This window comes from Gorilla gorilla, chromosome 13 (assembly GCF_029281585.2).
Source record: "Gorilla gorilla gorilla isolate KB3781 chromosome 13, NHGRI_mGorGor1-v2.1_pri, whole genome shotgun sequence".
Classification (NCBI taxonomy): domain Eukaryota; kingdom Metazoa; phylum Chordata; class Mammalia; order Primates; family Hominidae; genus Gorilla; species Gorilla gorilla.
The window spans coordinates 93,982,613-93,995,264 of record NC_073237.2 but is presented as its reverse complement, the minus strand read 5'-3'; the positions used below and the strand labels follow the sequence as shown (position 1 = coordinate 93,995,264).

The 12,652-nt window shown below is 38.2% G+C and overlaps 2 protein-coding genes across 10 annotated transcripts in view; one reads left to right on the top strand and one right to left on the bottom strand.

Moving 5' to 3' along the window:
* Positions 1 to 12,652, top strand: part of XPA (XPA, DNA damage recognition and repair factor) — a 42,955-nt gene that overhangs the window by 19,616 nt on the left and 10,687 nt on the right. For 3 of the 6 annotated variants that reach the window (XM_019033504.4, XM_055350026.2, XM_055350027.2), the window contains exon 6: positions 2,258 to 2,356. In XM_019033504.4, the coding sequence (XP_018889049.1) occupies positions 2,258 to 2,356 (99 nt within the window). Of the gene's footprint in view, positions 1 to 1,884; positions 2,930 to 12,652 lie in introns of those variants that run through there. The other 3 variants (XR_010130296.1, XR_008668221.2, XM_004048327.3) reach the window with 3 other exon arrangements.
* Positions 4,018 to 12,652, bottom strand: part of NCBP1 (nuclear cap binding protein subunit 1) — a 40,375-nt gene continuing 31,740 nt past the window's right edge. For 2 of the 4 annotated variants that reach the window (XM_004048328.4, XM_031014873.2), the window contains 4 exons: positions 10,830 to 10,944; positions 8,734 to 8,862; positions 8,005 to 8,118; positions 6,099 to 6,619 (listed from right to left, as the gene is read on the bottom strand). In XM_004048328.4, the coding sequence (XP_004048376.1) occupies positions 6,506 to 6,619; positions 8,005 to 8,118; positions 8,734 to 8,862; positions 10,830 to 10,944 (472 nt within the window). In that variant the 3' untranslated portion in view covers positions 6,099 to 6,505. Of the gene's footprint in view, positions 5,068 to 6,098; positions 6,620 to 8,004; positions 8,119 to 8,733; positions 8,863 to 10,829; positions 10,945 to 12,652 lie in introns of those variants that run through there. The other 2 variants (XR_008668219.2, XM_019033502.4) reach the window with 2 other exon arrangements.

Genomic DNA, 12,652 nt, shown 5'->3' with positions numbered 1-12,652 from the left:
CTTGCTTGCTCCATAGGACTGGATTGTTCAGAAAGGGAAAGAAGGGTAAAACAAAACAAAACAAAACCCAAACCTATCCATTTTTAAATACTTCCTTATGTTCTGTTGTTTTTTTCTTTGAGACAGTCTCACTCTGTCACCTAGGCTGGAGTGCAGTGGTGCAATCATGGCTCACTGCAGGCTCAAACTCCTCGGCTTAAGCGATCCTCCCACTTCAGCCTCCCGAGTAGCTGGGACTACAGGCTCATGTCACCGTGGCTAGCTAATTTAAAAAAAATTTTTAATTTTTTATTTATTTATTTTTTTAAGAGATTGGGGTTTCACTGTGTTGCCCAGGCTGGTCTTGAACTCCCAGGCTTAGGTAATCCTCCCAAAGTGCTGGGATTACAGGCATGAGCCATTGCACCTGGCCCCGAATAGTTTCTTACTTTCTGGCACAAGTTTTTCTAGGAATGTCTAGTAAGTATTAAAGATATGGCTTTATTCTCACCATTATATAGCCTGACATACTAGCTGAAGAGTGGGGAGAAAAAGTCAAAGTCAATGTAAAACCTTAGGTTCAATTATGGCTAGACAGACAGACTTTTACTACAAGTATTTTTTTTTAGTATTCAGAAAATTTTTCTTTGGTACCTCTTTTTAAGTACACATAATATTCAAATTAGGCAGAAAAGTTAGTTTAGCATGATTGCGCTGCAGTAAACTTTTGTAGGATTTTCAGTGGGATAAGGTGGCCAGATGTCTTACGTGAGAACCAAGTTGAAAAGCAGGTATTAGAATTCAAGTAGGCAACATCTTCCTTACATTATCTGAAACCAGAGGGCATCTGTGGAGTTCTGGTTAGCATATCATTTTTTATTTAGAAAATATCCTAAGTAAAATTTAAAGGAAGGAGGGCATTCCAGATCGATATCTAGAAAAACCAAGGTCTTCAGAATATGAGAGGATACTGAAAGAAAGAAATGAAGAGTTTGGATGAACATTTTTTTCTTCCAGACCAAAAACTATCTAGAGGTATATGCACTATAATAATGTCAAAGTACTTTTCATGCTAGAGGTATCCATCAACTATATAACCTTGAGCAACTTATAACTTCTCTGTGCCTTGGTTTTCTCATCTGTAAAATTGGAATAATTCTACTTATCTTAAAGGGTTGTGAGGATTAAATGCATTTAAAGTGGTAAGAACACTGCCTTATACATAGCCCTGTGTTTTCATCCTCATAATATAAAAGCTGAAAATAAGATTCAAGTAGTATTTTGATACTACTTATAGATCTAAAATGGATCAGGGAAAATATGTGATTACTTGGTGTATGTTATTTTTATAGCTGAGATTATACAAGACAGCTATCATACTCTCCCTTAGGTAATGCCACTGTCAAAGATAATGAAGAACTGGGTGGATCACTGGTGAGAATAGAAGTGTAAAGTGTTGCTTTTTATTAAAATATGATTTACTTGGTTGCTTTCAAAGAACCCAATATAATTTTCTTTGTAAAATGATTTTGACACGAAGTAGCAGAAAAAGCTCCAAACATTAGAATATGACCAGTGTCCTGGCTTCACAGTTAAACTATCTTTGCTCAGTTTCCCTACCTGCAAAATAAAGTGAAGTAAAATCAAAACTCTATGGTTCTTTCCAGCTCTTAACATTCTGTGATTCTTATTTTTAGCCCTCTCCTAAAATAATGCTGTCATCTTATAAGAACTTCAATAGACTTGAGGTCTTATTGCACAAGCACTTTTTCTAAGATGAAAACATACCAGCATATAGTGGTAGAGTTCTCTACTTTCTAGTTTTCTTGCAAAGCTTGACTTGATGCTTATTGACGTAGCTCCTAACAGGAACTTAAAAACACTCCTTTTTCTTAATTATTTCAGCTGACTCCTTTTCCTACTGTGGCATTCTGTTATCTGAAGTCAAATGTACCTGAATGTGTCCTATTGTGTTACTCAACTCACTTCTGAATATGGTTCTGTTTTGCATACCACCAACCCACATAACCATTTCTGAATCTCTTGTTTCACACTGCTCCAGTGACAACTTGATTCACAGGCCGAACTAGTGAGGTAAGAAAGTAAGTTTGCCAAGTTTGTATAATCAACTTTGTTATAAAATTAAGGTAAACTATATATGGTTTAAATACACATAGACACACACACATGTACATGGCTGAAAGCTTGATGGAGTTGGATTTTTGGATTCACCTGAATAGCACCACTGAAAAGATGACTTTAAAATTTTTTTTTTCAGAATTGCGGCGAGCGGTAAGAAGCAGCGTGTGGAAAAGGGAGACGATTGTTCATCAACATGAGTATGGACCAGAAGAAAACCTAGAAGATGACATGTACCGTAAGACTTGTACTATGTGTGGCCATGAACTGACATATGAAAAAATGTGATTTTTTAGTTCAGTGACCTGTTTTATAGAATTTTATATTTAAATAAAGGAAATTGATTGGTCCTTTTCAAAATTCAAAAAAAAAAAAACACATCTTCATAGATGAAAGAAACCCTTGTATAAGTAATACTTCAGTAATAATTATGTATGTTATGGCTTAAAAGCAAGTTTCAGTGAAGGTCACCTGGCCTGGTTGTGTGCAGAATGTCATGTCTGTGACTGCTTTCTTACAACAGAGATGGGAGCTGAGTGCTAGAGTAGGTGCAGAAGTGGTAGGTCAGCTACAAATTTGAGGACAAGATACCAAGGCAAACCCTAGATTGGGGTAGAGGGAAAGGGTTCAACAAAGGCCGAACTGGATTCTTAACCAAGAAACAAATAATAGCAATGGTGGTGCACCACTGTACCCCAGGTTCTAGTCATGTGTTTTTTAGGACGATTTCTGTCTCCACGATGGTGGAAACAGTGGGGAACTACTGCTGGGAAAAGCCCTAATAGCAGAAATAAACACTGAGTTGTACGAGTCCGATCATGTTTTCTGTACTCTTGGGGCCTCTATGGTGGGACTTAACATTAGTCTAGATAGCTTTTTAAATGCTGCATTAAAATGGAAAAGAGCTGTTTTCATGGTTGACTATCTGATTGTTGATCAAAGAAGGCACTGATGTTTATTTTAAGTAGTGCTAACATTTACTGAGCATTTACCAACCAGGTGCCAGGCATGCACCTAAGTGCCTTAGGAGTATGTTCATTTAGTCCCAGGCATGCTTCCATGCTGCTTTCAGACTTCTAAGGAAAGGAAGTGATAACCTAGTCTCACATCACTGCAGGCATCTGCATCAACTTTAGCATCAACTTTAGTGAAATTTTCCTGTATCTTGTCTAAAGAATTATTGGGTCTATGCATTATTTTTTGACAAAAACAAATTCCAGTTAGTTAAAATAACCTGATATTTTCCAATTGTTTGACATGACATTTTATCCTACTGTACAAATAGAATAGGAAGTTTAAACATTTCCATTTTTTTAAAACACCTTCATACTCAATGACTAATATGTGCTATGCTAAATATTACAGCTTAGTAAAAATTGATTCTGAATGGGCAGCAAGATGTCTCTGGGGAAAAAAGCTTTCAGCTTGATGACAACAGAATAACTAGGGGTTCAGGTTGTTGTAAGAGCATTATCGGGGGGAAAAGGAGCTCTTGGGCCAACTGGATCTAGGTTCAAATTCCACTTACTAGCTGTGGACCCTGGGTAAATTACTCCAAAAGCCTGTTTTTATCTGTAAAGAGGGCATAATCATCTCAAAGGACTGTTTGAAGTAGTTAATAGGGTGAACCTATAGCACCTGGCACATAATAACCACTAGTTAATGAGCATGTATTACCAAGGCCACTAGATTACAGAAAATAGATTTGTCTAGTTAAGGGATGCTTCTGTTCACCCTCTACACCCTTATCAGTTTAAGACAATCCTGGTATCCAGACATCACTAACAGCTAAACCTGCTCTACACAGGTTGGCAAGGTCCCTTCCTCATCTTTCAAGTACAGTTATAAATTAGGAAAACAGTATGTTTACTTTGACAAAAGCATGTTAAATTGCACCAGCACAATTTAACAGAGTATTTATTGCAAGGTATGATGTACAGTGACATGCCATCTTTTGTCTGTATGAACTTCATTACTGGGGACAGCAACTGTTGAATGTTTGCTCTTACACCTTTATTTCTTCAAAACTCAATTCCTAGTTCAATTTTTCCATACACTAAAGCTGCTAGACTGGGACAGAGCAGGACCGCATCAGCGAACAGCTGTTAAAAGCAACCATTATACATGAAGAGAGGACCAAGAGAAAAGAAATTAAAACCTACAAATTTCTCTAGAATGTGGATCAAACATAACTAGCCACACTTTTCAGTACATTGTGAAAAGATTACAAAGCAGTTTCGAGTCAAAGTTACCAATCCCTTAAAGGCTATCCTTTGGTTTTTTGAGACAGGAGTCATTTTAAACTACAGTTGACCCTTGAACAACATGGGGTTAGGGATGCTGACACCCCGCACAGTAAAAAATTTGTATATAACTTTTGACTCCCCCAAAACTTAACCACCAATAGCCCACTGCTGACTTACCAATAACAAACAGTTGATTAACTCATTTTGTATGTTATATGCTATATATTTTTTTTCTTCTTTTTTGAGACAGAGCCTCGCTCCATCGCCCAGGCTGGAGTGCAGTGGCACAATCTTGGCTCACTGAAACCTCCACCTCCCAGGTTCAAGCGATTCTCCTGTCTCAGCCTCCCGAGTAGCTGGGACTACAGCCATGTACCACCACGCCTGGCTAAGTTTTTGTGTTTTTAGTAGAGACAGGGTTTCACTGTGTTAGCCAGGATGGTCTCAATCTCCTGTCCTTGTGATCTGCCTGCCTCAGCCTCCCAAAGTGCTGGGATTACAGGCGTGAGCCACTGCGACCAGCCCATATGCTATATTCTTATGAAGCTAGAGAAAAGAAAATAAAATCATAAGAAAAAAATATATTTACTATTTAATAAGTAGAAGTGGATCATCATAAAGGTCTTCATCCTCATCATCTTCACGTTGAGCAGGCTGAGGAAGACAAGGGGCTGGTCTTGCCATCTCAGGGGTGGAAGAAAACCTGTGTGTAAGGAGACTCACACAGTTCAAACCCATGTTGTTCAAGGGTCAACTGTAATTATATATAATTACATAGTTTGTGCTGTGCTTAATGGGAAAGATAAACAGTATAAACAAAAATATTTAGCCAAGAACCTGGGTTTTAGTCCTTTAGTAACCAGCCACGCAACCTGGATTTTTCTGGATATTTTGTATTTTGTCTTAAATAGTATGGTATTTAAACATTCTAGGAATTCCCATTTATTAAGCAGACTACATTCTGTAGCCACTAAAATGTATGGTAAACCAAAGCGAAAATATATCAAAATATGCAAAACGCTTAATGCATCATAAACTTGGGATGTAATAAGAAAAAATTATACCTATTTTGTGCAAATGCACAACAACACTACCAGTAGTTGTAGGATTACTGGTAATTTTTTTCTAAGGTTTAATGAAAAAAGTCTAAAAATCCTCGAAATTTGGAATGTCAGACAATTCCTCATATTTGTGTATTATTTTACAAACTGCTGTCATCTTATTTCAGCATCAATACTATACAGGAAACAAGCTCAGGACTTCGTAGTTTTTTGGATCAGGTTCCATATAAACAAAATCTAAACTCACATCTAATTCAGGGTATAGTTTCAGTCAATCTGACCACTTCTACATCCACTTTAGTATTCTGTAACTCACTACAAGACCTTGGACAAATAACCCCAAGGCTAGAGGAAGTAAGTAGATGCTCTAAGATAATGGTGACCAAACCTGGAATCACCTGGGGAAACTTTAAGGATTACTGAGGATGTCTGCGTTCCACCCCCAGACGGTGGTTTAAATTTCAAAATAACTTGAAAGATTCCCAGGTGATTTACATTAAGACAAATTTGAGAACTACTCTTCCAACTAGTAACATTTTTATTACTAACAAGTCGTGTCTTAAAGATACTACTTAAAAATACTTTGAAGATAAAATTTCAAATGGAGAACATCTTCAGTAAGAAACCACCAGTTTTAGAGTAGAGTGAGATGATAAATCATGAAATGCCAAAGTTTAAAAACCATACTTTTAGTTTTATTTCAGCCATGTTAATTCATCCCCGAGCTGTGAAAAGTTATGCTACTGGGTAGCTGGGTAAACCCATCAGTTCTATATACTATGTAAGGTTGACCTCTAGTGTTTCACATACCTCAAACCAATTATTTTGTGCCTTAAGGAGAAAAAAAATAACAAACTGATCACAGAGAAGTCGTATCTGTCACATATATATCATGGTCATAGTCACATTACTGCCATTAGGCAATTAAAAGTAATGCCATGTTCATTCACTGTCCTCTTCCCCTTTGTTTCCTTTAAGAAGTGAAAGGATACTACAAGAAAGCAAGCATTCAAACCATCAAAAAATAAGAAATTATTTTAAGATATCAAAAAAAACCTTGACATGAGGAAAAAATGACCCTTAGGCCTGCAGGGCACAGAACTGCTGGAACACGGCCAAGATATGAGGGTCTAATTCAGCAGTGAAGAGAAGATTCTCCAGGGTCACCATGTACTGCTGGATTATTTGGTGATGCTGTGGACACACAAAAGGGGGTAGTTAGGTCAGGAAAAAGCATATAAGCAATCTTGTTGAACATTTCCTTCAGCAGCCCACCCATGCTGCACAATGATGAAAAGAGGAAGGGGAAAAAAAAAGTGCTGATAGGAATAATGGACCCCTGAAAATCCCCAACATTAAAAAAATAAAAAGAGAAATGAAAAAAATGGATGCTCAATAGCTTTTTAAAAAATCCAGTTCTTACCAACTTCTATGTAAACAGAATTCATGATTCAAGGCAGTGGCAGCAGTGCCTGCTTGCTCCTAGTACTATTACAGACTAGGCTCAGCTGGCTCTCTCCCCAGTCAGGGCATAATACATTATAACTTTTTAAAAAGCAGCCAGACGGACTGACAGGAAGATAAAGAGTCAGAAAACGAAATACTCTTGTCTATGTGTTCCTCTATAAGCCATGAATACACTCAGAGATTCTTATAGGACTAGAGACTGTTAAAGCTTTTAAAACTGGCAGTAACTATAAAATCAGAGGGAATTCCTATTTGGAGGCTCAAAGAATTGAACTTAGAGTGACTTCTACATTAATCATTCTTCTAGAATGAACAAATGAAGATTTAGGGGAGTAGTGTCCGAAGATACAATGAATTAGCTCCACTCTCCTATATACCTTTAACTTAAATCTAGGTGAGAATAGGTGCCGGCATTTTGCTTTTGCAGAGAGACCCTAGGGAGCTTACCTTGATTCTGTGGACAGTTTACCACCTGCACATTGGATAACATTGGCTTTTTAGGGACTTATAAATCCAATTACTGTCCTCTTGATATTTTTGTCCTCTACATTTTATATTACAGCTAGGATCCCCAGCATAGAAAATGACAATTAGGAGACTGGGCACCGTGGCTCACGCCTGTAATTCCAGCAGCACTTTGGGAGGCGGAGGCCTCCTGAGGTCAGGAGTTTGAGACTAGCCTGGCCAACATGGTGAAACTCTGTCCCTACTAAAAATACAAAAATCAGGCAGGAGTAGCGATGGGTGCCTGTAATCCCAGCAATATGGGAGGCTGAGGCAGAAGAATTGCTTAAACCTAGGAGGTGGAGGTTGCAGTGAGCTGAGATCGTGTCACTGCACTCCAGCCTGGGCAACAGAGTGAGACACCATCTCAAAAAAAAGGTGGGGCGGGGGGTTTTTGGGGGCGGTGGCAATTAGGAATCTAAGTGGTACAGAATCAGTTTAAGCCTAAATATTCTGATGAGCAATGGTAGCAGCAAATGGACATGAACTAAAGGGTCTAACAGGTACTATATAACCTCCTAACAAATTTGACAAGGATTTTTTTTAATGAAAAATCTTTGTGGCTGAGAATAGTGTTGTTTATTACCTAATCGAAGTTCCCCACATACCTGTAGGAAGATCTGCTGCAGCCTCTCTATACAGTTCTTATACCATGGTGTTAATACACTGGTCCCATCAGTTTCGCATCGTACTAGGTGCTCGGTCAAGATCATGATAAACCGCTGGAAAGGGAGAAGGAAGTTAAGGTAGTACTACAGACAGAATCTTATACTTTGGAAAAAAATTCATGACAAAGAAACCCCAAAGTATTGCCTGTTCCACCCTGTCTTTGTGGTGTGTGTGCGTAGCTTCCATTATTCATGAAGTCAACCTAGAAAGGCAGACTGGTTATAACATGAGTTGGTACATTCTTCCTGGCAATACATAAAGACCTTTAATGTCTTAAATTACTTATCCTAGTAATATTACTTCCTGGAATCTATTCTAACGAAGTAATCAGAAATTTTAACAGGAATCTATGCATTAAAATGTTCATGGAAGGAAAATGATCAGCAATGAGGAATAATTAAACGAGACATATATAAAAAAAGCAACCCACAATTTTTTTTCAAGCATGGAGAAATGCTCATGCGAGAATACTAAGTAAACAGCAGAGAAACTCAGACATACGTGGTTGCCTCTGAGTAGTGAACTTTTATTTCCTTCCTAAATTTTTGTATTTTTAATCTCTTCTATAAATGTGTATTCCTTTTACAATGAAAAATAACATTTTTAAAAACTAAAACTAAAGAAATGTATTGTTTCCTTTTATGTATAAATGTCCCAAGCCAAGATACCTGAAATATAACGAGGAAAAGATTCTTTTGTTCACTCTGAGCAGATTCCACTTTTTCCTGAAGTCGTTCTATTTGTTCCTCAAGAACCCCGTCTTTCCTGTCACTGCTTCTGTCGTCATCATCACTTCGCTATAGAAGGCAAATGAACAAAAGGAAAATACCATTTAGATTCCAGTGTGTTAAATCTCCTCCAGGGGAAGCATTTTACTGTGTCTGGCCAAATGTTAAGACTTATATTCTATAGTGAAAATACCCCCCCACACCCCGCCACCCACACATATATACCTCAAAGTCCTGTTGTGGTTCAGAGACACTGTCTTCTCATTCAGAAATTCCATGGGTTCTTATCTAGGCCAGGGAAATTTAGTGGCACTTGTCTTGGTAACAACATGGGGGGACTTGGCTACAATCTATCACTATTTGACCATTTGAGCAGTAACAACAGGGAGACAGCTTGCTAATCATTCATCTGCTAATGGGCCATATAGAAAAACTGGGCAAGTCCTATGGGCCAAGGCTGCTCATTCTTGTTATAATTTAGAAATGGCTCCAGCCGACATATAATAATTCAAAGTGGGCTGTTTAAGACTTTCTGCTGGCAATGATGGGCTCAATATACTCCTGTAAAGCTTTAATAATCCCTGCCCCCAGCTCACTCTGAAGAGTTTATAGAATTTAATTTTTTCTTTTTAAAGGAAAAGAAAAACAAGGCATGGTTTATTTCCATTTTACAGAGAAAAAAGGCTGAGAGGTTAAATGACTTTCCCAGCATCACCCAGTCAGAAAGTGGCAGAGCCAGAACGTGGCTCTAAGGTGTTACATACCAAGGTACTTTCAGCAAGAAGGTGGCATCACTGAATCTAGAAAGCCTGGTAATTCTTCAAGGTTAATACTTAACTGCTAAGGCCCCATCTACTGATCTCTCCGCTTTAAGCAAAATTATCAGAACCCTGCTCTCGGATATCACAGAATCTTGCTTTTCTCTCTATAAACACACCCCATTTATGAGGTCTGCTCTATGTTCTAGACACGTGGGTACATGACTGTCCTTTCCTAACACCACTCAAAGGTAAGGTTCTAGAGCACTACTACCTAATAGACCTTTCTTCAATGGGGCCAATGTTATATAAATATGTGCAGCCTGTTACGACCACAACCACACGTTACTACTGAGCACCTGAAATATGGTTGTGTGACCAAAGAACTGAATGTTAAATTGTATTTAACTAAAATAGTCACATGCAGCTAGTGGCTACTGTGTTGGACAGCACATTTCTAGAAACAGTGTGGCATGAGAGAAAAGTCTCTGGAGTCTGACAGACCTGTGTCAGAACCTAGCTCTGGTCATTTACCAGCTATGCAACCTACTAGCTATGTTACTTAACTTCTCTATGTCTCACTTTATAACATCTACAAAATGAGATGACACCATTTACCTTACAGTATTTCAGGTCTGAGTGTTTATATCCATATACGTATACAGGTATGTCTACATGGAGACTGGTACTCAAACTTGTGAAAGGTTCCTATAGGGCACTAAACTCAACTTTTTTTTTCACCTTCTACTATGGTAAATATGCATAACACTGGAAAATACTTTCATAATGAATAGTAGTATCATGTTAAGTCACTCACTGCTTCCCTCCAAAATGGCTAAAATACTAAATTAATACTATGAGAAGTATTCCGTTAACTTGGAAATGACTGCCCCATTCCTCCTCACAGTATGGGAAAGTGTTAAGTATCTACAGTCCTCTCCCTCTTCCCCCAGAGACTCCTATAGAAATACAAGTGTCCTCTTCCCTTCTGCTACTTCCCTTGTGCAAACGTGAGGCCGACCCAGAGATGGTGAACTATGGGAAGTGAAGTTTGTGGCTTCCTGAACTGGTTCATCATGCGGTGTAACAGCACACAACACACTACCTGCTCCTTCCTCCTCTTCTGCTTCTGCATTAATTTGGGCTCAGAAAAATTTCTGCTCTGCATTAATTTGGGCTCAGAAAAAATGAAACATCATCAAGATAATGAACTCTGAATCCTCTCCAGAGTTTCTGGTGTATTTTCTTTAACTACTTACAGGTTTACACAAAACTTACCCGTTTGTGTTGCCTAGCAAGTTTCTCTTTAGCTTCTTCCAGCTCTTTCTGGATCTTCAGGACATGTTTGTTCATCTTACGAATTGTAGAGTGCAAAATTTCCCAAACAAACAATCTTAAAGAAATGTGGCATTTGGTTATTGTATGTCAAGCTATGGTTACAGAAAATAAAATCTTTCACCTTTTATAATTTCATTCTTAACAGCTGATACAGCCTTCTGTCCTTGGGGCTGAATTAGTCATCTTTCTCCAGCAATACTTACAAATTGGTCTTTTACTGTAAATTTTGCAAGTATCTATCTTCACACCCATTAGATTCAGGTGAGTCCCCTGAGGGCAGTACTGTGTAGTCATTTTTCTTATTTCCATCCCTTACCAGAGGTACATACTTACTGAATTGAAATGGCAAACTATGATGGACATTAACATTAAAAATGGAAATACATTTTTCCTCTCCTAAATGTAAACATTATGTGTAGAAATTTTCTCAAAATGGTGACCTAACCTGAGACTTATTTCCCATGCTTTACACTATTCAACTAGCACACACTCAGCCAATTATTCTCTTGGAATGTTTAAGAAAGTCATTAGTTGATAATAGGTATCAACTGATGGGCTCTAAGAATGAGATAATTATGTCAGCTTTCTTACTAGCAAATACATACTAAGATCACTTTGTAGGTGCTTTAAAATGTTTGTTGCGTAAGTGTTTTTCTTTTAAAAAGTAACTTCTCAGCTACTTTTGTGTCTATAAACTAGGTCTCCTAACCCAGCACAGAATAGTACAGTTGGCCCTTGAACAATACAGGTTTGAACTGTGCAGGTCCATTTACACATGGGTTTTCTTCCACCTGAGACAATAAGACCAACCCCTCCTCTTCCTGAGCCTACTCAATGTGAAGATAATGAAGATGACCTTTATGATGATCCACTCTCACTTCATGAATGTTTCCTCTCTTATGATTTATTGTAAGAATATAGGATATAACACATACAACACAAATATGTGTTAATCGACTACGTTATCACTAAGGCTTCTGGTCAACAGTAGGCTACTAGTTAAATTTTCCATGCAGTTCAAAGTTCTATGCAGATTTTTGACTGTGTGGGGGTGGGGTGGGTGGGGCAAAGTCAGTGTCTCTAACCCCTGATGTTGTTCAAGGGTCAACTGTACTTCCTTCTACAAATTTTGACCCAAATAATAGTTTAAGTGGAAGATAATAAAACAATCTGTTCATAAAACTCCAAGTCTAGAATGTTAGGAAACAGGACAAAAGAGCAGAGCACTTTAACTCTGGAGGGGGTGGACTATAGTCAGGGAAAGGTTTGCAGAGTTACAAATATTTGAGCTAGGTGTTAAAGAACAGATGGAGCTGTTGAGCACTATACAGATTCCAGAATGCCTGGGTTTGAATGCTGGCTCTGCGCTTAGTTGTGTGACTTTGGGCAGGATAAAGCACTCTGTGACACTTCCCTATTCTGTAAAATGTGGACAATAATGGAACCTTCTCTACGGTGATGCGGTAAGGATAAAATGAATTGAAAACGTAAATCACTCAGGACAATGGTTAAAACATACTCGGGTGGTTAGTTTTCTGAGAGTTTACAAATCTGAAAAGGTTCTTCTGTTGTCTTTGTTTATGAAGGCCAACCTGGCCGGTATGATAACCTTAGATCACACCCTATCACCCTAACAATTCAGTATATTTCTGATCAGTGTCCTCTGGCAGTAACAGATACAGTGGAAAAGTTAAAGGTTGTGATGGACTTTTATGTTTTTACAAGTAATTTGCTTCAGTTTCCTGCTTTGTGTCAACTCCTGC